The 27,867-nt window shown below is 44.0% G+C and overlaps 1 protein-coding gene across 1 annotated transcript in view; it reads left to right on the top strand.

The window, feature by feature from the left end:
• The first annotated feature begins 10,090 nt into the window (after window positions 1–10,090).
• Window positions 10,091–27,867, top strand: part of RXRG (retinoid X receptor gamma) — a 76,599-nt gene continuing 58,822 nt past the window's right edge. The window contains exon 1 of the mRNA XM_010594928.2: window positions 10,091–10,139. Coding sequence (XP_010593230.1) covers window positions 10,091–10,139 — 49 coding nt within the window. The remainder of the gene's footprint in view (window positions 10,140–27,867) is intronic.

Genomic DNA, 27,867 nt, shown 5'->3' with positions numbered 1-27,867 from the left:
GGGTATATCCCTGTCCCTCAAACAGTTGGGGAAATAATGGATGTTCAAGAAGTCCTTGTTGGATTAATCAGTTTTTCTCCCTTTTTGCCTTTGCATTTAGTGACCTTGAGTCCTGGGAAGCTGTTTCCATCTGCCAGGGTGTCAAGGGGAAAGTGTGTCTGTTGCTTTGGACATCTCCATCTCTGCTTCAGTCTTGGCTGGGGCGGGGTGAGGGGCGGGGGGGGGGTGGTGCTGCAAAGACTCTAGACCAAAAGCATCAGTATAGGACCAAGTGGCCTCTTGGAAAGGGGAGGGTGTCACACTGGTTTTACCCACAGGCTTGGATTTAGGGACAAAATGCTCCAGTCTCTAAATATTTGTGCCCAGATATATCTCCACATCTGCTGATGTTTCTGAAATTTCATGGTAAGAGTCACTGGTGTTTGGGCAACTTAAGAAAGAGTGTAGCATTCTTAGCAGCTGCTCATGGCAGCCAGAAAAGCCTTCCTCTGCATACCATTGCACAGGAAACTGTTTTTAGATCCCCCACCCCCAATGCCAACCCTTCAAATCCTCTAGCTCCATCTCTTTAATTGGAGAGGGAGACCTTCTGGGACTGGTCTCACTGGGCTGTGCCTCTTCACCTGGCTGTCTGGATACGAAATCTATTTCTGGCCTTTGGGCCACTTTCTCTCAACCAAGTCTTTCCAAGATTTGTAGCTTCAGGCCAGTGCCAACTCACTCCAACCTTTCCTCCACACCCAACCCATTTTCTAGGACCCCCTTCTGACCAGAGCCTGGGCCTCTTGCTGTGTGGGGGGGGTGGGGGAGGGAACCAAGCACTGCATCTCCAGGCAAAGTGAAGTATAGTACAATGAGCATAGACTTAGGAGTCAGAAGAATTGGTTCCTAGTCTTGACTTCACTGCTTAATAGCTGTGGCTTTCAGAAATCGGTTAGGTGCTGACCTTGCAGAGTAACCAGGAGGCACCAATCAACATCCCTGGCACTATAAGCTGGCATACCCCATCAGGATTTGCCCTTGTTCAGATACCATTCTCTAAGGCTGTGATTCTCAAAATTCCCTGCTCCTTGAAATCATTTGTGGAACTTGTTAAAGGGATACACGTGCAGGTACCACCCAGCCCCAAAGATTCTGGTTCAGGGAGTTGGGGTGGGGCCCGGAGCCCTGTGTGTTTAACAAGCCTTCCTGGTGAGTCTGATGGAAATGGCTCCTGGACTTACTGAGCAGCCCAGTGCAGGGGAACATCTTAGAGCCTGGCTTCCTTTTCCTCCCACCATGCCACTGATTCTTCCGTGGTGGATACCAGCCAAACTAGGCCTATTCTCTCTTTTCAGGCTAACACAATAGACTAAATACAGAGATTTCTCAACTCTAATATCACCAAACAGCCTGACTTTAAGAGCTCCCCCACTTTTCCCCAAGTCAACTATTTCTCCACATGTAACTATTTCTATTCATTTTTGGTACTGGACAGAGTCACCCAAGTACTGGGAATTAATGCCCAGTCTCTCAATTCCTTCTGCAACTATGGGCCTTTTGGCCTTTGGGTCACTGCCTGGAAATGAGATGGCTGACAGAGGGGGCTATACAGTATTTGGCTTTCTTCAGTAAGAGAAGAAACCCTGGTGGCATAGTGGTTAAGTGCTACAGCTGCTAACCAAGAGGTCGGCAGTTTGAATCCGCCAGGCGCTCCTTGGAAACTCTATGGGGCAGTTCTACTCTGTCCTATAGGGTCGCTATGAGTCAGAATCGACTCGATGGCACTGGGTTTGGTTTTGGTTTTTGGTTCAGTAAGAGAACTATGTCTCTGCCAGTCACTAACTCTAAAAGTCTTACCAGTTATAGGGAAAATCGTTACAGCAAGGTAAATCTTCATACCCTCATATCTAAGGTTCTTTCTGGCTGCAGCTTCCTTGAATTTTGTTTTTAACACTACTTTATGCCCGTTTATGAATGGCCTATAAAGCAGGCTGTAGACTCTCAGGTGTTGCATACATTATAACTCATACATGCCAACTCATGGCAATGCCATGTGTGTCAGGGTAGAACTATTATTCTCCACAGGGTTTCATTACTATGGCTTGTCATTGCAAGACCTTCTTATAATGTAAATGCCCTGAAGAGACCAAGCTCAGTTTTGCCTAAGTCATCCTTTGTGACATTGTCATGTTTTCCTCAGTGGATCTTTGGAAGGAATGACATAGTGGCTTTTTCTGCCGTACAGAGCCCATCCACAGGAGCTCACAAATGAAAACTGAGTCAGATATAACATATACTTGCCCTTATGCAAATATAGCTCTACAAGGAGTGAGGGCCTTTGGCTTGTGCTGAGGTTCCTGGTGAGGTCCATGAAGTCCCTGTCTGCCCCACCCAGCTCAGCTGCCAGCAATGATAATCGACCTCCTGCAGCCACTGGACAGTATATTTAGAGCCTCTTACCCAAGAGTGAGTGGGATCTGAAAATAGACTGCTTTGCCTGTGTGTGATTGGGTTGCAGCCTCCAAATCTACACCTGAATACATTTAGCCAGTTGTCAGCATGTAGTGGTTCACAAAAACTGTCTGTTCAATAGAATTCCAGTGGTAGTGGTTTGGTCTTTGGGGCTGGGCTTCACTCTAGCATTTCTTCCTGTCTCTTAGAGACTTAACCAGGCTAATGCTGAAATGCTGACGTCTACCTCTTTGAATGAGGCTCGTTGGATCTGGACCCAATCTGGATTAAAGTGTCCCATGTTTACACCGCTGGTCCCTCTCTTGAGGGGACCAGATGTTTTCCCCTGGTCTCAGCCCGATTCTTCTCTCAACATGATCACAGTTGTTTTGTATCCAGAGGGCTCCCACATGCTCTGCAGCTGCAGATGAGTTGATTGCGACAGACAGGGTTTTATGAACATCATCATGATGTTGTGGAAAACACATTTGGCCGGGAGCCAAGAGATGGAGGTATCTGTGCAACTGTTCCTTGTACCTTGAAAATTTTATGATGTTATTTAGTTCGGAGCTAAGGGTGGATGAAGTTACCCATAGCTTATAGCTCCATGAAGGCAGCATCTAGCCTAGGCTGAATATATAAATGAAGGATTGCTTCATCTATTCAACAAGCATTCGTTGAGCACTTGCTGAGTACAACACAAAATTCTAGATACTTTGATAATGCACAGATGAATAAGAGATAGTCCCTATACTCAAGAAGTGTCCAGTTTAACAGCTAGTGAGGATACAATGGAAAAGTAATCTCGTGCTGTAATACACATTTAAGCAAAATTTTGGGAGAGCAGTGGTAGTAGTAACTATAAGGGAAGACATGACAGGGGAGAGGACCTTTAGGTAGGACCTTTAATGGGTAAGATTTTGACAGCAGTAGGGCTGGGGTTTGAATATGCCACACTGAAGGGTACAATATGAGCAAATCTCAAGTCAGCACATGCTAAGTCTATGCAGCAGATGGCCCTAGCCACCACATCCTGCTAAGCAAGAGCTTCTCAAGTTTATAAGCCCTGATGTGCATACTAGCAGGCAGGCAAAGTAGATCTTACTGTACCTTGGAATTGTCTTGGGAAACTCTTTTTCATTTTCTGCTGATGGATCTTTCTGAGCTTCTTGTTATAGGAAGAAGACTCTCTTCCCTTAAGTCAAGGGTTTCCAAAATTGTCAGCACATTAGAATCACCTAAAGTTCTTTCAACAATTCCAAAATCCAGACCACAAACCCAAATCAATTCTATAATCTCTGGAGGTGATCAGAGGCATTAGTAAATTTTTAAACTTCATAGGTGATTCCAATGTTGAGACAAGTTTGCAATCCACTGCCTCGAGCCAAGCCTCACTCACTCAGTTGATTTAACCAGTAAGTGGAGCAATTAGCTGCTATAGAAACTTATGGTTTGCTGCTGAGCCATGAATATAGCTTGTGCTTTTGGACCAGGCTTTATGGAAATTGTTCAGTTTTTGATGATACCAGTAACCAGTACCAGTTGCTGTCCAACTCATGGCAACCCCATGTGTGTCAAAGTAGAACTATTGTTCTCCACATGGTTTTCAGTGGCTGATTTTTTAGAAGTAGATTGCCAGGCCTTTTTTTCTGATGTGCCTCCAACCTCCAACCTTTTGGTTAGCAGCTGAGAGAGTTAATTATTTGCACCACTTAGGGACTCTGCTTTTGATGATAGCTGAGATGGTTCTAATTTAAAGCTAATCAGCACTCTTTCTGATTTAGGCACCTCATTTCTGTTCACAAAGGATCTCAGTCACTAAGAGTGATGAATTGTGCTAATGCCAACACCAATACTGTCCACACATGAGTCTGTGATTCCAGAAAAAGGAGCCCCTACAAATGGAATTTGGGCTGTTAAAAATTTCTGGAACAAAGGAATAGGCACACTCCTCTCCTCATGCCCAGTGCCCTGGAGCTGACTTCAGGGACTCTCAGCATAATCAATAAACTTTTATTCACTCACCCATCATGTATTAACTGGGTTCCTACTACATGCTAGACTCCGTTATGAAGGCTGTAGAGGCTACGAATGAATCAGACCTAGTTGCCAATCAGTTCGGTTTTGTTGCCTGGGTTTTTTAGATGCTTTCATGATAATAACATAAGAAGGAACATCTTGAGAGCCTCAGAATGCTCCCAGCCACAGACGATGGGAGTCTAGGGGAGGGAGAGAGTAGTCCATCCACAGGGCCACCAGAAAGCCTCCATAGAATGGCCTTCAGGAACAGGTAGTATTTGAACAGAGATCAGAAGAGGCAGCTATTCTGAGCAGAGGAGCAGAATTTAGATACACATGAAGGTAGATTACTAGGGGTGCCTTGAAAAATGGTGAGCCATTGAATTTTACCAGCATGGGAAGGGGAGACAAAGCCAGAAAGGAAAGTTTTCCAGTAGTGCAGCGTCCAAAGGTGACATGACAGGTCAACCGCAGAGTCATGGGTGAGACAATGGAACAGTGGAAATCTGGAAAGCCGTATCACCTAACTGGGAGACCAGAACTTTTTTACCCCAGCGTCTAAAATGCACTGAGCTCGTTCCTTCCCCAGGGCCATTCGGGCTACTCTTCCCTCTGCCTGGTACACCTCTCCCACCTCCTCCTTTCTTCCCACACTCAATCCTACTCATCTTTTAGATCTAAGGGTAACCATCATTTCCTCAAAGAGGTCTTCCTTCACTCCTGAGTTTAAGTTAGATTTCACTTCTATATTCTCAGAGCATTCAACTACTTTCCTTCATAGCACTTATCGCAGTTCATAATGATACACTTATTTATGTAACTATTTGCTTAGTGTCTGTCTCTTCCATCAGACTGCATAAGCTCCATGAGGTTAGGGACTACATGTATATCTATTTTGTTCTTTAAGGTCTGTCAATCAGTGTTGGCTGAATGATAAATGAACGAATGATGACAGCAAAGAGAAAAAACAATATATAGGAATACATACACACACCATACAAACACACACACACATACACTGGAAACATATCAATAGTGAGAGAAGGATTAAGATCTGGTGAAAGACACATTGGCTGGGAGCCAGAGTGAGGGGGCCGGGGTTTCACAACCATTTCTGCCACTACCCAGTTGTGAGACCACATCCAAGACCCAGTTTGTTAGAATGACTGCCTTTCCTTCTCTGACTTCATTGCCTTGGTTTCAAATTCCTCTTTTATAAAATTGGGGTAATGAAATCTGCCCTACTTAACTCCAATATTTGGAAAGCACATTGAAATTTATGTACTGTTATATAGGTAGAGTAAGGCACACATATAAAAATATTAATCCATAGCAGCAGTGTAGAGATATTGCACCTACATCCTATTGGCAATTGTCAAATCAAAAAAAAAATTTTTTTTTGTATCTGTTACAAACGATACTTACTTATTGTGGTTATTGGTCAAAATTTTAAAAAATTTAAGACCAGAGGTAAAGCCACTTAGTTTGATTACCAGGGTAAATATAAGCTATTGGCTGGGTCTGTCAAAAGTACCCGTGAAAATTCATCCCCTTTTTATTTACTCAGGAGCACTAACGGCTTTAATAAAAGCAGAACGTGTCATTTAAGAGGAAAAGATAATCAGCCTTGACGAGAAGTGAGCCAAGAATCCTTATAAATGAATTAGCTGATTCCAACTATGGACATCGAGCATTTGGTTTTTTCATTTGACATCCAAGTGAGAATTCAGTAACAGGTGGAGACACTAGAGTGACTGAAGTCAACGCGATTGTCTGTGAAGGGCTTAGGTTAGAAATACCAGATGGTTTGGATAATGTTGTTATATCAATAATGGTCTTAGACAAGACACAGTGGTGCCAAGCAAAAAGGAAAAAAAAAAAAAAAAAAACTTGGATGGAAGAGAAAAGTCACATTCATTTCTCTTGAATTTTAGGCAAAGTTTTTGTTTTGTGACTGGGATGTTAAACCACACGGGACGGTATCACAGGGAAAGCAGCCTGAGGTGTCTTGTATATTATAAGCTTATCAATCATTTTTTAATGTAAAAATATTTATTAAGCACCTACTGTGTGTTCTAGCCTTTATGTGGGAAAATAAAGACATGTAATATACAAACACTACCTTTGAAGAGTTAGCAATCGTGTTATGAAGACAAGATATACTCAAAACTCAAAGGAAAGGTATATAACAGTTCAGTCCCACTGCACTGGGGATGCCTCAGGTCATATGTTGCAGGTGTCATCTGAACACACTGGGCAATGAGTTGTGTCAGACTGAGGCTAGGGTGAGATCTTTGTGGTCATGGTGGCAACTGAGCTGGGACTTGAGTGATAGGTAAGAATTTGACAGGTAGGAGAAGGTAAACAGGTGTGCACAATGAACCAGAGGTTGGCGTGAGCATTCCATGGTCTCACAGTGAATGAAACAGCCAGGCCAGAGGGGGCAATCAAAGGAAGCAAGGAAAGAAGAAAACATTAATTTCTTGTATTTGTATAGAATTTTAGTGTGCAAAAAACACATATCCAACTTGTATCACTTACGATTCACACACACATACACACACACACACTCACACGATGAGACATCTCAGTGGGGGAGGCAGCCTGGGTATTTTCCCCAGAGGTTAAACGAGCTTGCCCAAGGTCGCACAACTGGAGAGTAGCAGAGCTGTATGTAGCCTGGGTCTATGATTGCTGCCCCAGAGTGCTTTCCTCTACACGAGCTCAAAGGTGGGTGGAGACATGATGGCGAGGCCTTTTCATGCCAGGTTTAGTAATCTGCATTTTATTCTGTCTGGAGATAAAGAAGTAGACAATGTACCTAACTTAGCAAAAAGGGAAGAAAGGAGAATCTGCCACAGACCACCAACAAACATATCATCATTGACCTAGGACAAAATCCTAGAACGGGTTTTTTTAAAGGGTAGTCTTTGAATACTTGGAAGAACCCTTGCTAGCATGGGTTCACCAAGAAGCCAGTTGTGTTGAGATAACTCCTTTCGTTCTGTGATAGGTGTACCAGACTTAGAGAAAAATGTAGTTGGTACAGCGGCAAGGCATTTGCTTCATATACCTCAGGGAGAAAATGGACAGTTATAGAATGGATGGTGAACTAGTTTGCATTAAATTTTGAAGTTAAAGAAGATGTTAGAACTCATCTAGCTCTGCTCTATCATTTTGCAAATGAGAAAAAGGAAATAAGAAGTAGTGACTTGCTTAAGTTTACGTCATCATCGAAATAACTTACACATATCAAACATTTACTGTATATTTGGCATATTCTAAGTGATTAACATGTGTTGACACATTTAATCCTCACAATAATCCTGTAAGTTCACTGAGGCCCAGGGAGATGCAGTAACTTGCCAATATCACAAGGCTCTAAGCAATATGGGACTGGAATTTGCACCCAGTGGGGCTGACTCCTGTGTGGGTGCTTTCCCTACAGATGTAGCCCCTCCAGGCCAGGTAACTAGTCAGTGGCAGAGCAAAGTGCCAAAGGTGCTAATGAATAGAGTTTCTAGTGTGCATGCTATAAGATATCTTGCTATGCCCTTTTCAACATTTTTATCAGTGACTTGGATAAGCTATGGACTACAGTTCATCAGATTTGCAGAAGTCATGAAATGGGGGGAAGCAAAAGAAATACACTGGATGACACAAGCAAGATCCCCAAAGATCTGGGATGATGAATGAATTAAAGTTTTCATTTCAGAGGAATATAAGAAGACATTGCATATCAGCCCCCAGAGCATTTGGCCAAGAATGGGCTGAGGAATATGTATAATAAGGAACACAAATGGAGGGGGGTTTGTCAAGTTAGTTCCACATGAATTAACATGTGGGACTGCCCCAAAACTAATACCAGTGAGTGGTCCTCTCTACCTTGACACTCTGAGAACTCAGCAACCAGCCAAGGGAGCCTGGGTGCTCCAAGGTCCTTCACAGCAATGGCCTGGGCCTTTCTTCCTACTCCTGGCCTGCTCTTGCTCTGGCCCCCACATTGGTCTCCTCCTCCTCTTCCAGCCTGACCTTGCTTCTGCTTCTTAGTTTTTGCCTGGGGTTTCCTAGTATTGAATCTTGACTTTTTCCTATGGGGCCCCAATTTGACTTGTCTCTCGGGTTCTCTGTGTACCATACGGCATCAGAAGAAAACCTCTCAGTCTGCTTCAGCCCCACAGAGCTGAGTCCCTGACATTGACCCTTGGAGAGTGTGCTAAGAGCACCCTCATGGCCCTGCTAATACATATACCGTGAGGAGAAGACTTGTACCGTGTCTGGAGTATTACATCCAGGTCTGCCATCCCCCCACCCCACCATGAAGGTATTTAGTAAATTGAAGTACATTCATAGGAAAAGGATAGGTTGTGAATAGACTTGAATCTTCTGTGATACATGGAATGATTGAAGCTGCAATGACCCAGGAGATCGCACTATGAAAGACTCCATGGGCTTCTCAGTTTAGACCAGTGGGCAGAAACTTTAGGGAAAAAGGGCAGATTTCAGCTCAATAAAAAAATAAGTGCATGGTAACAGCTGTTTGGAGATGGAATGGGGTAGTAGTGGGGTCCCCCTACTAGAAGTGTTCAAGCATATGCTGAGTAGTGGCTTGTCAGGAAAGTGGTATCACAGACATAAACATCAAGGGGCGCTTAGGCTATTTCATCTGTGGGTTGGTTCCATCCAAGAGTCTCCGGGTCAGTGACAAGCCAGCGGTGCCTTTTAAAGAGGTGGCACAATGACAATGGTGTATAAGGCAGATGTGTCCCTCCAGGGAAACATCACAGAATGACCACCACATGGAGCCAACACCTCCTCCCTAACTTTAAGTGTCCCATATGGGTGAGTTCTGGCTCCCACCACACTTGTTTGGGCTTCATTGTTAGGACACAGACAAACTCTTCCAGCCACTAAGGCAGGCAGGAGAGGCCCATCCCAAATGTGAGGGCCATTCTATTTTGGTTTTCGGTAGCTGAGGATTGGTCTCACACTTCTGTAATCTCCTGCTTATGAAAGGGCTTTGTTCTCTCTTGGTCCCCACCCCCACCCCCTTTCAACAGATCAAATACCAAGTGCATTGGACAGATAGACGCCCGAGTGAGAAAATGCATTTTAATAAAACCCCATTGATTTTTGTGGGTGCGAGTCAAGGAAAAGTCACCTAAAGACTCTTCCATCCCCTGCTACCTCCCCCCACCCCTCCTGACCCACTCCGGGGCGGTCATACATCGATTGGCTTCCTAGATAATAGATTGTGCCACTGGTAGGGACCTCCGGGGACCAGCCAGGAGCTGGAAGAGTTGCACGCATCCAGCCCAGCCCTGAGTTAATCTAACTAGCAACAGGATCTCCAGCGGCGGCGGTGGCGGTGGCGGCAGCAGCATTATGCGTGATTACTGACAGGCACCAGCTGCTGCTGCCACAGCCGTCTCGAACGCACTATGTGGACTCTCAGATCTAGAGGCAGATTCCTGACTAATCCCAGAGGGCTGGCCCAGCCTCTGTTCCTGGGGCTGCTAGGAAGCGATGACCACTCTTGTTAGCCCAAGTTGAAGAGAGTCCAGCTTTGCCTGGGAGCGGGGAGAAGCTGTGATATTTAGAAGACAGACAAGAGAGAAATATGAACTGAAGAGTAAACATGTATGGAAATTATTCTCACTTCATGAAGTTTCCCACCGGCTTTGGTGGTAAGTATCTCACTCGGACTTCACTGTGTGGACCGGTCTGGAAAGACGGAGAGGAAATTGGGTAACTGGATTAGTGTTGAATTAAAAGGGGAGAATATACGTTTATTTGCATATATAGTGCTTCTCTGTGTGAGAGTCTGTGTCTATGCACAGAGAGAGAGAGAGGGAGAGAGGGCTGGGGCAGGAAAGTGGGTTCTGTAGGTGAGGTTGTGTTTTTCTGCAAAGGCGAGCGAACAGAAAAAGGAATATCTAAGGACAGTGCCTTAGCCAACATACTGAGAATGTCTGAGACAAAGATAGACTAAGAACATTGTTATAACCCAGTGTGTTGGTGTGGGCATGAAAAGTGGAGGAGTTAAAGAGAAATTACCATGCTTTGCCTATTATTCAACTTGTAATGGAAAAAAATGTGATCAGAAAGGTTTTATCTATATGAAGGGTCTCTGGGATACTTCGTAACAAGAGTTTTTTTTTAATTTAAAAGCAGCTTTCCATATAATTGGATTTGTAAAAAGAAAACATAGCACTTTAATTTGCCAGGAGGGTTTTCTTTCCTCTGTTTTCTTCCTTTTGATTTGCTAATAGCCTCTTTTCCCCAACTCTGCTGTTGACCCCAATTCCAAAGCAAGGGCTCCTGCTATCATTTCCATTCTGGGGTTGGGATCTGGATGGACAGGAGTCTGGGGTCTTATAACAGAGAGCTGATAAACGGATGATGCAAGTCGTCAAGCCAGGCAAGGCAGTCCAGTCATCCTTCAGAGAGGCTTCCGGTTCCAGAGACTGGGTCCTCAGACTGCCTTCACGCCCAGGCAGATCAGTCAGAAGGATCCCTCCATTCAGTGATAGGAACAGTGCAAGCAGGCATCCAGCTTTGAGTAAATGGACAAACAGCTGACCAACTGGCCTCTCACTTGTCAGTTGGTGGCATGTAGCTTGTATTCTTGGAGCCAAAGGGCAGCTTTTGCCCTGTGGATGTTGGCAGACAGGACAAGACAGAAATTCCCGTAAGGTCTTGAGAACTGCAAAGTCTCTGCTCCTCTGACCTTCTCAGCGGACAGATAGCCAATTCATCTGAAGGCTTGGGTGTGAAGGCTGCCTGCTTTGCTGGGCAGAACACTTGGTGGGGCACGGCAGAATATTGCAAGGTGGACGAGGCCCCCTGCCTGGAGGTGTCTGGCCAGGTGGTTTGGTCATTCATTGGGTAGTTTTTGTGAGCCAAGTATGGTGCTAAGTGCTAGAAATACAATATGAATGAGACACAGTCCCTGCTCTTGGCCAGGGGAGGTTGGTTAAACACATTTTAATACTGTAAGGTGCATGCTATATATATAAAACATATATATAGAGAGAGAGTCGCTACGAGTCGGAGTCGGAATCGACTCGATGGCACTGGGTTTTTGTAGTGCATGCTACCTGGAAGGTGTGAGGAGGGAGCTACCTGGACACAGGGGAGGGGCCCCACGGGAAGGTTCCTGAAGAGGTAATGTTTAAGTTATTTGGCCCAGTCTGGTGATGTGGCCGAGGGAGAGTGGTGGCCAGTAGTGTGACCTGGACATTGGTTCATAATTGGGACCTGGGTGTGAAAATCCTTCTCAGCTCCCATCTCTGCCCCATTCACAGATTTGAGAATCACTTTTCCTTCCGAGTTCAGTTGACTGAAGAACGTGCTTATCCTTGGCCAGATTCTCGGGACCCCTGAGCTCTTGAAGGATATGGCTTTGTTAATGCCAAGGAGGCCCTTTGAGACAAGGTTGACGGTGGAAGATGTACGAAGAGGGCAGCTAAGATATAGACTAGAGAAAGAGGCTTAAAATTCTACCGGGACTGCTGCTGAAATTTCGGAATGTTAGCACCCTAAGGGGCCTGAAGGAGCTTCTTAGAACTCTTGTTTTATATATGTGTAAAACTGAAGCCTAATGGAAGGCAGGGACTAGTCCAAAGATACGTGACCTTGAGTGGTCGAGCCTTCCTGGAGAAGCCCCTGACTCAGATCTGTGATAGTATTGCTGTAATCTGATATGGTGAGCATAAGAGAGAGAAGGGGAAACAGAGAAGACAGACAGAGATGGAACAAGTGAGCTGAGTTTGGCTGAGTTGAGCCAACTGCATGACCTTAGGCAAGATACTGAACCTCTGTGGGCCAAGCCTCAGTTTTTAATCTCTAAAATGGGGTGTATAATCTCATTTTTAGATAATAATTGAGAATTAAATGACTAGCCTGTGAAAAAGCAGCTACTCTGGTATGGTCTATCTACTGTACTTAGTACTTAGTATTTCATAAAAGTTAATACTTTCATCCTTCCATTTTGCTCAGATACTAACACGCAAACTAATTAAAAATCAGACATTATTGTTGAAAAATGAACTAGGAATCTGGGAAAATAAAATTAAACCCGTTCTCTCTGGCTTAAATTCCCATAATTGTAGGAGCCGTGTATTTAGTGTAATTAGGTTTCAGATAGAAGGAAACATAACTGTGCAGCCAGGGAAGAACATAGTCCATGTAACATTGGGGACAGAGGGGAAAGGGCCATCTAGGTTGTTTAGACGTCTCTCTGGAACGTTACTTTTCCTTGTCGTTCCTGAGGGAAGAAAACGATTATTTTTGTTTCGTTCTGTTGATGTTTTCCATTTTGTTTGTAAGTGCCAGTTAAGAGAAGGCTGAAACACAGCCAGAAGACTCCTCCTCCATCTGCAGGGAACCCTGTCTGTCCAGGACCAGAGACTTGCAGTGATGAGGGAGGGTGGGAGTAGGGGGGCCCACCTGCAGGCGCGGTGAAATCTGAGGATTGGTGTACAGGTCACCTGCAGCTTTGACTTGCCTTTGCCCCAGCGCAGCAAATTATGCTGCCCTTATTAAATGATTTGGTGTAGAACCCCTACCCATAATTATCTTAGCAAATGGAACCACCGAGGACCCCTGTGATTTGCGTGACGATCTCCAGAGGAACCAGCGTCACCCTTTGGAAATAATACCTGGGATTTGTGTCTGGGGCTGTGCTTACCAGATATAAGACTATAGATCCAATCAGTGAACAAGAAATTGGTCAGATTGGCCAAAGGGTGGTGACTGTCCTGGGTGGCAGTGACCCTCCTCCCCCTCAAGGCACCCACCTCTCCCAGCTCTGGGCCCTGCCGTGAATCCGTCATGACGAGAGAATCCTTCTCTTCTCATTCTCTGCCAAGTCCTGGGTTTGTCAGCTGCTCAGTAAGATATTTGTTTTCCTGGGATGCGACAGTTGCTGCCTCTAAGAAGATGGCAAAGCAAAGCCTGTAATCCCCCCGCCCCCCCCATCCAATTGTGCAGTAATCCTCAGGGTGAGAAGGAGATCAGGGAGAGAGGCCTTCTCTTATTTCATGCAGCAAACACGCTGTGACACTTACCAAGGGCCATACCACGTAATCACTTGACCAGTCTCAGCTCATTTAACCTTCCTAACAGTCTTCTGAGTAGGTTCTGTCACCACCATACTCACACTTCTTATAGATGAGAGAACTGAAGCACTGAGAGGTGGAGTGACATGTTTAAGGTCCCAAAGTGAGAAAATGGCACAGCCAAGGATTTAAACCCAGGCAGTCTGGCTCCAGAGTTCATCCTCGGCTGAGCTGCCTCTCATGGCTTCTATAGGTGACAGATTTGCTCTGTGAAGCTGGAGGGCAACAGCACCCTTTTCCACCCCAAGAGGGTGAGGAGCCCCAACCCAGCTTCTGAAATCCAGCCTCAGGGCTGTAGGCATAATGGCCAGGCCATTGAGGGATAAATCTTAAGCTAGTTTAGGAGCTACTGAGGAGCAACAGTGACCTCCGGAGAATTAATTGGCTTCTTCTGGGACCTACTGATCTGCAGGAGTCCTGCTCCACAGACCATGAGTGTTCATGTAGAACACTCCCCTGTTCATGTAAGAATGGCCATAGAAGAAGGGTTGAGTCAGACGTGCTTGTGTGTATGTGCGTATATAGTGTATTTTTATGCAAATAACACTCACGTTCTACATTTTTTTGCCAATCATGCCCTCCCTCCCAGGAGTATTTTCATAAGACCGCCAAGCCAATTTCTTTTTACGTGTTGCTATAAAAAGATTAACACAGCGCACTTTCAAAAATACCTCACCGGCGGAGGGTGGGGTTGAGAAACAAAGGCAGAAGGTGTGTGTTATTTGCATAAAAATATGAATATGTGGGAGGAAGGTGTGTGTGTGTGTTTGGGGGTATATGTGTATTTGGATGTGTGTATATGTGGAAGGACAGTGTGGGGGTAGCATATGTGTGTGAGTGTGTTTATGGGAATACGTGTGTGAGTGTGTTTGTGGGGTGTATCTGTGTGTTTGAGTGGGAGGGAAGTCTGTGTGAATACGTGGGGGTAAGGTGTGTGAGTGTATTTATGGGGGGTATATGTGTATGTTGGAAACCCTGGTGGTATAGTGGTTAAAAGTTCGGCTGCTAACCTAAAGGTCGGCAGTTCGAATCCACCAGGTGCTTCTTGGAAAACCCATGGGGCAGTTCTACCGTGCCTATAGGGTTGCTATGAGTTGGAATCTACTCAACGGACAACGGATTTGAGTTTTGGTTTTATGTATGTGTGGATGCGGGAGAAGAGTATATGTTTGAATATGTGGGGGGAAGGTATGTGGGTGTATTTATGGGGGTGTGTGTGTGGATGTGTAAGGAGAGTGTGTGTGTGAATATGTGGGGGAAAGTGTGTGAGTGTATTTATAAACGGCGACTATACACATGGACCTCGTCAGATGGAACACACAAATCAAATTGACTACATCTGTGGAAAGAGACGATGGAAAAGCTCGATATCATCAGTCAGAACAAGGCCAGGGGCCAACTGTGGAACAGACCATCAATTGCTCATATGCAAGTTCAAGCTGAAACTGAAGAAAATCAGCAAGTCCACGACAGCCAAAATATGATCTTGAGTACATCTCACCTGAATTTAGAGACCATCTGAAGGATAGATTTGATGCATTGAACACTGGTGACCGAAGACCAGATGAGTTGTGGAATGACATCAAGGACAACATGAAGAAAGCGAGAGGTCGTTCAAAAGAAAGGAAAGAAAGAAAAGACCAAGATGGATGTCAGAGGAGACTCTGAAACTTGCTCTTGAACATCCAGCAGCTAAAGCAAAAGGAAGAATTGATGAAGTAAAAAACTGAACAGAAGATTTCAAAGGGCGGCTCGAGAAGACAAAGTAAAGTATTATGATGACATGTGCAAAGAGCTGGAGATAGAAAACCAAAAGGGAAGAACATGCTCGGCATTTCTCAAGCTGAAAGAACTGAAGAAAAAATTCAAGCCTCGAGTTGCAATAGTGAAGGATTCCATGGGGAAAATATTAAATGACGCAGGAAGCATCAAAAGAAGATGGAAGAAATACACAGAGTCTTTATACCAAAAAGAATTAGTTGATGTTCAACCATTTCAAGAGGTGGCATATGATCAGGAACCGATGGTACTGAAGGAAGAAGTCCAAGCTGCTCTGAAGGCATTGGTGAAAAACAAGGCTCCAGGAACTGAGGGAATATCAATTGAGATGTTTCAACAAACAGATGCAGCACTGGAGGTCCTCACTCATCTATGCCAAGAAATATGGAAGACAGCTTCCTGGCCAACTGACGGGAAGAGATCCATATTTATGCCTATACCCAAGAAAGGTGATCCAACCGAATGTGGAAATTATAGAACAATATCATTAATATCACACACAAGCAAAATTTTGCTGAAGATCATTCAAAAACAGCTGCAGCAGTATATCGACAGGGAACTTCCAGAAATTCAGGCCTGTGTCAGAAGGGGACATGGAACCAGGGATATCATTACTGATGTCAGATGGATCCTGGTTGAAAGCAGAGAATACCAGAACGATGTTTACCTGTGTTTTATTGACTATGCAAAGGCATTCGACTATGTGGTTCATAAGAAATGATGGATAACATTGAGAAGAAAGGGAATTCCAGAACACTTAATTGTGCTCATGAGGAACCTTTACATAGATCAAGAAGCGGTTGTTTGGACAGAACAAGGGGATACTGATTGGTTTAAAGTCAGGAAAGGTGTGCATCAGAATTGTATTCTTTCACCATACCTATTCAATCTGTACGCTGAGCAGATAATACGAGAAGCTGAGCTATATGAAGAAGAATGGGGCATCAGGAATGGAGGAAGACTCATTAACAACCTGCGTTATGCAGATGACACAGCCTCGCTTGCTGAAAGTGAAGAGGACTTGAAGCACTTACTAATGAAGATCGAAGACCACAGCCTTCAGTATGGATTACACCTCAAAACAAAGAAAACGAAAATCTTCACAACTGGACCAATGAGCAACATCATGATAAACAGAGAAAAGATTGAAGTTGTCAAGGATTCCATTTTACTTGGATCCACAATCAACAGCCATGGAAGCAGCAGTCAAGAAATCAAGAGATGCATTGCATTGGGCAAATCTGCTGCAAAGGACCTCTTTAAAGTGTTGAAGTGAAAAGATGTCACCTTGAAGACTAAGGTGCACCTGATCCAAGCCATGGTTTTTTCAGTCAAATCATACGCATGTGAAAGCTGGACAATGAATAAGGAAGGCCAAAGAAGAATTGACACCTTTGAATTGTGGTGTTGGGGAAGAATATTGAATATACCATGGGCTGCCAAAAGAACGAACAAATCTGTCTTAGAAGAAGTTCGGCCAGAAAGCTCCTTAGAAGCAAGGATGGCAAGATGGCATCTTACATACTTTGGACATGTTGCGAGGAGGGATCAGTCCCTGGAGAAGGACATCATGCTTGACAAAGCACAGGGTCAGTGGAAAAGAGGAAGACCCTGATTGACACAGTGGCTGCAACAATGAGCTCAAACATAACGATTGTAAGGATGGTGCAGGACTGGGCAGTGTTTCGTTCTGTTGCGCATAGGGTCGCTATGAGTCAGAACCGACTCGACGGCACCTAACAACAACAACAACATATGTGTGTGTGGAAGTGGGAGGAGTGTGTGTGTGTGTGTGTGTGTATGAGTGTGCACATGCCAGAACAAATTTTTTTCCCTCCACAGATGTGTGGGTGGCTAACTGGGACTACCATGGGTGTAAGTGGTTAGGGTTTAGGTAGGAGGGAGTAACTGTTTACGAGAGGTAGGAAGGAACATATTTAGTATAAACTATTTTCTGAAACATTTACAATGTTACCGAGAGATAGAGAGCTGAATAGCAGCTGGTCGAAGGAACTGTGCAGAGAGTAACCTAAATTCTCCGCCTCTTCCTTCCTCTCGTGATGGAGCTTGTACATCTGCAGAGAGCTTGGCCTCCAGAATTGGGTAGCTGGGATGTCAGGGAGTCCCAGAGGAAGCTGGGATTTCTCTTCTCCTTTGGAAGTGGGAGACACAGAGGCCCAGGGAGTGTAAGAAGCTTATTTTTAAAAACTCCTGTGTTTTGGTGGCTGTCATGAGATTGGCACAGGTCCTGGCTAGGTGATCCTCACAAAAGAATAAAATTAATGGCTAACATTTATTAGGCACCTACTGTGTGACTGTGTGCCATACACTCTCCCAAGGGTTTTACATGCATCACATCATTGAATACTCTCAAGGGCCCTTGGAGGTCAGGTGCTATTATTATCACCACTCCCATTTTTCTGACAGGGCAAGTGAGACCCAGGTAGATTGAGTAACCTGTCCAAGATCAGCCAGCTGGTAAGAAGCAGCACCAGAATTCAAATCCAGGTAGTTTGGCCAGGGCTGCTGTGCTAAATCTCTGCACCGCACCTTGCAGAGGAGCCCTGGTGGCACAGTGGTTAAGCGCCTGCTGCTTACTGAAAGCTCGGCGGTTCCAGTCAGCCCCAGATGAGTGAGTTATGTATAAGAGCAACAACAAATGCGTTTGATCCTTACCCTGTGCTCTTCACAACTTACTTATTGTCCCATGAATTTTTGCTTTTGAGCACGCAGAACTGCAGGAATAAATACAACGACTGGGAGAGGGGACTGGCCCCCCAAAGGGGTTAATACAACAAAGGTAAAACAATTTTTTTTACAGGTGGAGGCCGCTTTATTTGAATACATGGAGCCCAGTTTTATATTCTAGGGCAGGAGTCAACAAACTTTTCCGTAAAGGTCCAGATAGTAAACATTTCTGTCTTTGCAGGTCCTTCCCATCTCTGTGGCAACTACTCGGCAGCTGTTGCTTAAAGGCAGCCGTACAGTGGCTACACAGGTGGACATGCTTGTGCTGTGTGCCAGCAGTCTCCTTTGATCAGTACGTTTGATCATTCTGGAGAAGTTTTATTCCCATTTCCAATGGCTCTCCAGTGAGTGAGTCTAAACTGCCTGCTCCCTTGGCTTCCTGTCACAGAGCTGAATCAGCAAAGCTAGAAAGAGAGGCCTGAGAATTACCTGGTCTGCCACCCATTTTACTGATGAGGACACTTGGGAAAGTGGGTGTGGCTTGCCCCACTTCTCTTTGTGGTCTTCACACTGGGTTCCTCTGAATGCCCTCAGGGGCCACCTGGGTGGCAGGAGTGGGGTAAAGGGAGTCTAAGCCACAGGGAGACCCCACCCCCAAATTTGGCAAAATAGCTCAATATCACTAGCCACAAAGGGTAAGCAGTGAACCTTCCACACTATAAGGATTAAATAATGTAATGGTTGGCCAGTTGTAAACACACAATACAAGTGAGTTCCCTTTTCCCATCTCACAGAAAATTTGGAGAATAGGGTACTAAATTCAGCTAGAATTTTGTGTGTAGGTTTTTCTTGGAGGAGCATGCCTAATGAGATGCTGACAGAATGAAGTAAATAAGACATGAATCCTGCCCCCGAGGGAGCGCTGATTTCAGAAAATTATGCTAGCACAAGTCGTTCCTGGGCAGGTGCTCAGCAGGATGGCAGCCATGGCCTGGGGGCTTTGGCCCTCATATTCAGGAGACCTGGGCCCCAGGCCAGTGACTGGATGGGCCGTGACCTCCTGGCTTTTCTCAACTGCAAATTGAACATCCTGGAGTCCCTTGCTCCCCTTTATCAGACACTGTAACTAGATGGGGAGGGGGCAGGCGGCAAGGGTTTCTAGGGTCAAGGTCAATCTCAAACTTCTGATGCAATTTCAGAATTCAGCATCCAAACTTCAAAAACAGAAAGGTCTCAGGGAAGGCTTGTCATCTTTAATTAAAAAACAACAACAAAACTTTACAAGAAGTCAGAGGAGCAGTAAAGAAAGTACTTAATAAATATTTGGGGATGCTTCTTCAAGGCTGGTTGGCTGGGTTTTTTTGCTGTGATTCAACATCTCCTTTGTCCCGCCTTTCCATTTCATTGTGCCAAGGAGGGAGTCGATGGGTGGTGCAAATGGTTAAGCACTCTGCTACTAATTGCAAGGTTGGTGGTTCTAATCCACCCAGAGGCGCCTCGGAAGAAAGGCCAGGAGATCTACTTCCGAAAGATCATAGCCATTGAAAATCCTATGGCGTGCTGTTCTACTCTGATACGCATGGGGTCTCTGTAAGTCAAAATCGACAGCATCTGGCAGTGTCACGAAGAAGCAGTCTCTCGGCGGACGTAGAGCTCACTGCACCTGTGTCTTCTCAGCCCGGTGATGTGGGGAGCACAGCAAAGGCTGGAGGGCACCAGCAGGCACAGAATATTCTAGTCTGACCTGGGAATGCCATCCGTCAGTCAGCACACACTGGCTAAGCACCTGCCCTGTGCAACAGTTGCGAGGGAATGAAGGCCCATCCTTACAAACTAGTTACTGGTTACAAGGTCAGAAGTCTTCAGGACATTTGGGAATTACTTGTTTCTGGAAATTATTTTTGGGGCTGCGTTTAAGCGAATGGATCCAAGCAACTTAGAATCCAAGAACAAATATTGCTATGTGCATAACCCGATGGTAACATTGTACAAAGAATATATTTCACTATATTTTAAGATGACTGTAATCTTTAGAGGAGCCTTGGTGGTGCAGTGGTGAAGCACTCTGCTGCTAACCAACCAGCTGCTACATGGGAGAAAGATGTGGCAGCCTGCTTCCGTAAAGATTTACAGCCTTGGAAACCCTATGGGGCAGTTCTACTCTGTCCTATAGGGTCACTATGAGTTGGAATTGACTCAATAGCATGGGTTTTTTGATAGTCTTTAGAAGATAGCCCATATTTAGAGGCAAATCTAAACAAGGGGTCCAGAAGGATAAAGGAATTGAGATCAACGTCATGGATTCAAGAGCTAGGTACGGACAAATTGGTGTTCAAAGGACATCAGGAACAAGGGGTGAGTGGGGGAACCCTCAGCAAATGCCTGAAATGCTCACTGAAATTTGTCTTTGTGGACTGACAAGGCCCTAGTATATCGGTGTATGGGACTGGCTTAAAGGCTTAGTGGAGCTCCTGGTAACGCCCATACATGGTTATTGTTGTTGTGTGCCTTTGAGTTGATTTTGACTGTATCACATCCATCTGTACCAGCAAAGTTCACCATTTGGTTGTGGGTGGGAAAGGTGGTGTGCACGCAAAATGCCATCAATAACATGCAGAGAGGCTGACAGAAAGGATACTAGACTAGAATTAGATTCTGGGTCTAGAACAATTTATAGCTAGCCCTTGGTAATGTCCTTTTATCATTCTGAACCTCAGTTTCCTGATCTGTCTAATGGGGTTATTTCTTGCCTTACCGACTATCATGAGTCAGTTTGAAGCTTGAATGAAATAGATGGTGGGCTCCAGGTGGGACTGCTGTATCTGTGGTGACTAGCACAGGGCCTCGTTCTTAGTGGGCACTCAAACATATATATATTTTTTTTTTTTTTAATTTTTATTGCTTTTTAGGTGAAAGTTTACAGCACAAATTAGTTTTTCATTTGAAAATTTATACACAAACTGTTTTGTGACATTGGTTGCAATCCCCGCAATGTGTCGGCATTCTCCTCCTTTCCCTTTTCACACTGGGTTCTCCATGTCCATTTGTCCAGTTTTCCTGTCCCTTCCTGCCTTCTCCTCTTTGCTTTTGGGCAGTTGTTGCCCATTTGATCTCCTATGCTGGCGTGAACGTTCCTCACATGTGCTATTTTTTGTTTTACAAGCCTGTCTAAACTTTGGCTGAAATGTTGACTTCGGGAGTGGCTTCAGTTCTTAGTTAGCAGGGTGTCTGTGGGCCATTGTCTCAGGGGTTCCTCCAGGCTCTGTCAGATCACTAAGTCTGGTCTTTTTTTATGAATTTAAATTTTGTTCTACATTTTTCTCCTGCTCTGTCTGGGACCCTCTATTGTGATCCCTGTCGGAGCTGTCGGTGGTGGTAGCCAGGCACCATCTAGTTCAGCTCAGGCTGATGGAAGCTGTGATCCATTAGTCCTTTGGACTAATATTTTCCTTGCGTCTTTGGTTTTCTTCATTCTCCTTTGCTTTGAACGTGATGGGATGATGGCTTGAAAGCTTTTAAGACGCCGATGCAACTCACCAAAGTAGGATGGAAACATTTTCTTTATGAACTGTTATGCTAATTGACCTAGATGTCCCCCAAGATTGTGGTCCCTAGACCTCGGCCCCTGTTACTCAGTGCCTCAAGGTGTCTGGATGTATCTAGGAAGCTTCTATGACTTTACTTTGGTCAAGTTGTGCTGACTTCCCCAATATTGTGTGTTGTCTTTCCCTTCACCAAAGTTATTTGTCTACTGTCTTGTTAGTGATTTCCCTTCCCATCACTCTCCTCCCTCGGAACCATCAAAGATTGTTTTTTTTTTGTGTGTGTGTGTGTGTGTAAACCTTTTCTTGGGTTTTTATGATAGTGGTCTCATACAATATTTGTCCCTTTGTGATTGACTTATTTCACTCAGCATAATGTCCTCCGGATTCACCCATGTTGTGAGATATTTCCCAGATTCATCATTGTTCCTTATCATTGTGTAGTATTCCATTGTGTGTATATACCGTAATTTGTTTATCCATTCATCTGTTGATGAGCACTTAGGTTTTTTCTATCTTTTTGCTATTGTGGATAATGGTGCAATGAACATGGGTGTGCATATGTCTATTTGTGTGACAGCTCTTATTTGTCTAGGACGTATTCCTAGGAGTGGGATTGCTGGATCATATGGTGTTTCTATTTCTAGCTTTTTAAGGAGGCGCTATGTTGTTTTCCACAGTGGTTGTATCATCTTACCTTCCCACCAGCAGTGCACAAGAGTTCCAATCTCCCCAAAACCACTCCAACATTCATTATTTTCTGTTTTTTGATTTGTGCCAGTAACGTTGGGGTAAGATGGTATCTCATTGTAGTTTTGATTCGCTTTTCTCTAATGGCTAATGATTGTGAGCATTTCCTCATGTGTCTGTTAGCCACCTGAATGTCTTCTTTGGTAATATGCCTGTTTATATCCTTTGTTCATTTTTTAATTGGATTGTCTTTTTGTTGTTCAGCTGTTGGAGTATTCTATAGATTTTAGAGATTAAACCCTTGTTGATATGTTGTAGCCAAAAAATTTTTTCCCAGTCTGTAGGTTCTCTTTTTACTCTTTTGGTGAAGTCTTTTTGATAAGCATAAGTGCTTGATTTTTAGGAGCTCTCGGTTATCTAGTTTCTCTTCTGGTGTTTGTGCATTGTTAGTTATGGTTTGTATTCTCTTTATGCCATGTATTAGAGCCCTAGTGTTGTCCCTATTTTTTCTTCCATGATCTTTATAGTTTTAGGTTTTATATTTAAGTCTTTGATCCATTTCGAGTTAGTTTTTGTGTATGGTGTGAGGTATGGGTCTTGTTTCATTTTTTTGCAGATGGACATCCAGTTTTGCCATCACTGTTTGTTAAAAAGACTGCCTTTTCCCCACTTAATGGACTTTGATCCTTTGTCAAAAATCAGATGACCAGAGATGGATGGATTTACATCTGGGTTCCTTATTCTGTTCCATTGGCCTATGTGTCTGTCGTTGTGCCAGTACCAGGCTGTTTTGACTACTGTGGCTATATAGTAGGTTCTGAGATCAGGTAGTATGAGGCCTCCTATTTGTTCTTTTTCTTCAATAATGGTTTGCTTATCTGGGGCCTCTTCCCTTTCCATGTAAAGTTGATAATTAGGCTTTTCCATCTCATTAAAGAATGCTGTTGGTATTTGAATCAGGATTGCATTATATCTGTAGATTGTTTGGTAGAATTGATATTTTCACAATGTTGAGTCTTCCTATCCATGAGCATGCTATGCTTTTCCATTTATGTAGGTCTCTTTTGGTTCCTAGCAATAGTGTTTTGTAGGTTTCTTTGTCTAGGTCTTTTATATCCCTGGTTAAATTTATTCCTAAGTATTTTATCTTTTTTAGGGGCTGTTATAAGTGGTATTGTTTTTCTGATTTCCTTTTCCAAGTTCTCTTTGTTGGTGTATAGGAATCCAACTGATTTTTCAACAAATATCATTTTACTGACTGATTGAACCAATAATTGATAAGGAAATAAATAGCATGCAATTAAAAATGGCCCAGATTCCAAATCCATTGCTGTTGAGTTGATTCCAACTCATAGCAACCCTATAGAACAGAGTAGAACTGCTCCATAGGGTTTCCAAGGCTGCAATCTGCCATGGAAGCAGATTGCCGTAACTTTCTCCCTCAGAGTAGCTGGTGGACTCGAACTGCAAACCTTTTGGTGAGCAGCTGAGCATTAGCCACCAAGGCTCCTTAAGATTTAAAAGTTTTATGTATATAAGGCCGTTGTGGTGGGTGGTATAAGCTTGGAGTCAGATGATCCAGTGTTTTTGTCCTGACTCTGTGTGGCCTTGAGCAAGTCACTCAGCCTCCCTGGGTTTATCTCCACTTCTAGAAAATGAGATGGTTCTTCAAGTCCTAACAGTGTAGTTTCTAACCAACAACATGCTCTTATTGATTTATGACACAATTAATTTGAAATGGTGAATAAATTAGTCATGGCATGAACCAGTTTGTATTTGCTCATTCATGAAAAAAGTAAACAAAGAAAAAGGTTTGTTAAAGCCAATAAGATTGTAGAAGAGTTGAGCCTATTTGAGATACATCTGTTTCAAGCAATTTAAAAAGCATATTAGGAACATCATTAGCATATTAACCAGGTGTTAATTACAAAAGAGTCTTTTAAAGCAGGTTTTATAAAGTTAACCATTAGCTTGTAGTACTTGAAACACAAACTCCTCACGTGTGTTACTTAGAAGTAATAAAATTGTAATTTAAAAGTAATCTGCCAACTTGTCACAAATTTAGACTGATTTTTTCTCTCAATTGATCCAAATGAGTGAGGTTTTGCTATAATTATATATAATGCTGGTAATAATGAGGCTGATTATCAATCTTTCCCTGCTTTTCACTACCTCCATCATCACAGATTTTATGGGAGTGGGGGAAGTGGAAGGAAGGGGGAGAGTGGAGGAGGGAGGGAGATAGAAGGGCTGCCACTCTGCCCCTCCCCCTCCTCCAGGCGCCAGAAGAAGCTGCCCCCACCCACCATCTTGTCAGCTAGTCCTTCTTCGGGGACTAAGTAAACCCAGGTGGAACCGCCCTTGTGGTCAGGGATGCATGCAAAGGCCAGCTCACCAGCTGTTGCATCTTTTGTTCCTCACATTCCTGCCCTTAGGCCAGGGCGGGCAGGAGGAGGGTCCCCTACAGCTCTGGATCAAGTTCCTTTATTTCCTGGCTGAGAAAGCCAGGGATGAGGCTACTTCTCTCTCTGCTCCCCACTGACTGGTAACAGGCCTGCTAACATCTCAGTTCCCGCCTGTGTTACAATGCAGGGCTCTGCAGCTGTAAAATGCATATTAAACACTTACCCTTCAACCTCAGAGTGATTATGCAGCTCAAGTGTTTATGGTGGGGAAGTGTTTTTGAAAAGGCCAGTAGCAATTTCAATGTAAGAAATGCACAAAAGCAAATCCCTGGCATCTGCTGGATTCCCCTTCTGCAGAAGGAGGAGGGAGGAGAAGGTGGGGCTGGGCTGGGAGCCCCAAGAAGGAAACCAGAACTGTCGTCTGAATTGTGAGGTGATAGAGGGAGGAGGGGGAGTGTTCTAGTTTGCTGGAAATGGGAAGTGCAAGAGTGGCAATCCTGAGAGAGGCCAGGAGTTGGACTAGGAAAGGGGCGGCAGTGGGGACAGACATTGGGCCAGGGGCTCTGGGGAACAGGGGAAGCAGAAAGGGAGAGAGTAACTGCTTTGAGAAGTTACACAGCCAGTATAGCAAAGTGTAGTGCTGGGGTTAAAATCCAGGTCAGCTGACTCCAAAACCGTGCTCTCACCCTAGATTAAAAGGCCCTATCTGCCATTACTAGCTATGTTCTCTTGGGAAAATTGTTTGCTTTCTCTGTGTCCCAGTTTTTGCATATGTACAATGGGAATAATGACAGTACCAACCTTAATGGGGTGTTGTGGGTATTAAATGACTTATCATGTACAGTGTTTAGAATGAGCCTGGCTCATGGCAATCGTTCAGCAAATATTGTTGTTTTTGTTAGTTGCCATCAAGTTGGCCCTGAGTCATGGTGACCCCATGTATGCTGCCCAATCCTGCAACATCCCCATGATTGGTTGTGGGTCAGAATATTGTGATCCATGGGGTTTTCATTGATTTTCAAAAGGAAGTCACCAGGCCTTTCTTCCTAGTCTGCCTCAGCCTGAAAGCTCTGCTGAAACTTGTTCACCATCATAGTAAAACGCAAGCCTCCACTGACAGACATGTGGTGGGTATGCATGCGGTCCATTGGCTGGGAATCTAACCTGGTTCTCTGTACGGAAGAGAACTCTACCACTGAATCACCAGGTGCCCAATAAATACTGGCTATTGTTATTGTTGCTGTCATTTTTCTTACTCAGCAGAGGAGATGACTCTGTCCATCAAAGTGCCTTCACATGGCAGCCCCCTGCCTGCCTTGCTCAGCAGCCTGCGTGTGTATTGAGTAGGGTCAAGCAGGGAACCCCCATGTGTCTGTCAGTTTGTCTTACTGTGGGGGTTTGCATGTTGCTGTAATGCTGGAAGCTATGCCACTGGTATTCAGATAGCAGCAGGGTCACCCATGGAGGACAGGTTTCAGCTGAGCTTCCAGACTAAGACAGACTAGGAAGAAAGACCTGGCAGTCTACTTTTGAAAAGAATTAGCCAGTGAAAATTTTATGAATAGCAGCAGAACATTGTCTGATATGGTGCTGGAAGATGAACCCCCCAGGTTGGAAGACACTCAAAAGGTGACTGGGGAAGAGCTACCTCCTCAAAGTAGAGTCGACCTTAATGACGTGGATGGAGTAAAGCTTTTGGGACCTTCATTTCCTGATGCGGCATGGCTCAAAATGAGAACAAACAGCTGCAAACATCCATTAATAATCGGAATCTGGAATGTACAAAGTATGATTCAAGGAAAATTGGAAATCATCAAAAATGAAATAGAACGCATAAACATCGATATCCTAGGCATTAGTGAGCTGAAATGGACTGGTGTTGGCCATTTTGAATCAGACAATCATATAGTCTACTATGCTGGGAATGACAATTTGAAGAGGAATGGTGTTGCATTCATCGTCAAAAAGAACATTTCAAGATCTATCTTGAAGTACAATGCTGTCAGTGACAGGATAATATCCATACGCCTACGAGGAAGACCAGTTAGTACGACTATTATTCAAATTTATGCACCAACAGTTAAGGCTGAAGATGAATAAATTGAAGATTTTTATCAGCTTCTGCAATATGAAATTGACTGAACGTGCAGTCAGGATGCATTTATAATTACTGGTGATTGGAGTGCGAAAGCTGGAAACAAAGAAGAAGTCAGGCAGTTGGAAATTATGGCCTTGGTGATAGAAACGATGCCAGAGATTGAATGATAGAATTTTGCAAGACCAATGACTTCTTCATTGCAAACACCTTTTGTCACCAACATAACGGCGAGTACGTACATGGACCTCGCCAGATAGAACACACAGGAATCAAATTGACTACATCTGTGGAAATAGATGATGGAAAAGCTCAATATTATCAATCAGAACAAGGCCAAAGGCTGACTGTGGAACAGACCATCAGTTGCTTATATGCAAGTTCAAGCTGAAACTGAAGAAAATCAGAGCAAATCCATGAGAGCCAAAATATGACTCTGAGTACATCCCACCTGAATTTAGAGACCATCTCAAAAATAGATTTGATGGTTGAACACTAGTGACTGAAGACCAGAAGAGTTGTGGAGTGACATCAAGGACATCATACATGAAGAAAGCAAGAGGTCATTGAAAACACAGGAAAGAAAGAAAAGATCAAGATGGATGTCTGAAGAGACTCTGAAACTTGCTCTCGAATATCGAGCAGCTAAAGCAAAAGGAAGAAATGATGAAGTAATAGAAATGAACAGAAGATTTCAAAGGGCAGCTCAAGAATACAAAGCAAAGTATTATAATGACATGTGCAAAGAGGTGGAGATAGAAAACCAAAAGAGAACACGCTGAAAGAACTGAAGAAAAAATTCAAGCCTTGAGTTGCAATAGTGAAGGATTCTATTGGGAAAATACTAAATGATGCAGGAAGCATCAAAAGACGATGGAAGTGATACACAGAGTAATTATACCAAAAAGAATTAGTTGACGTTTAGCCATTTCAAGAGGTAGCATATGATCAGGAACCAACTGAGGAAGAAGTCTAAGCTGTACTGAAGGCATTGGTGAAAAACCAGCATCTAGGAATTGACAGAATATCAATTGAGACATTTCAACAAACGGATACAGCGCTGGAAGTGCTCACTCATCTATGCCAAGAAATAC

Source organism: Loxodonta africana, chromosome 3 (genome assembly GCF_030014295.1).
Source record: "Loxodonta africana isolate mLoxAfr1 chromosome 3, mLoxAfr1.hap2, whole genome shotgun sequence".
Taxonomy (NCBI): Eukaryota; Metazoa; Chordata; class Mammalia; order Proboscidea; family Elephantidae; genus Loxodonta; species Loxodonta africana.
Note: the sequence above shows the minus strand (reverse complement) of the source record. Positions and strands in the feature narration are given on the sequence as shown.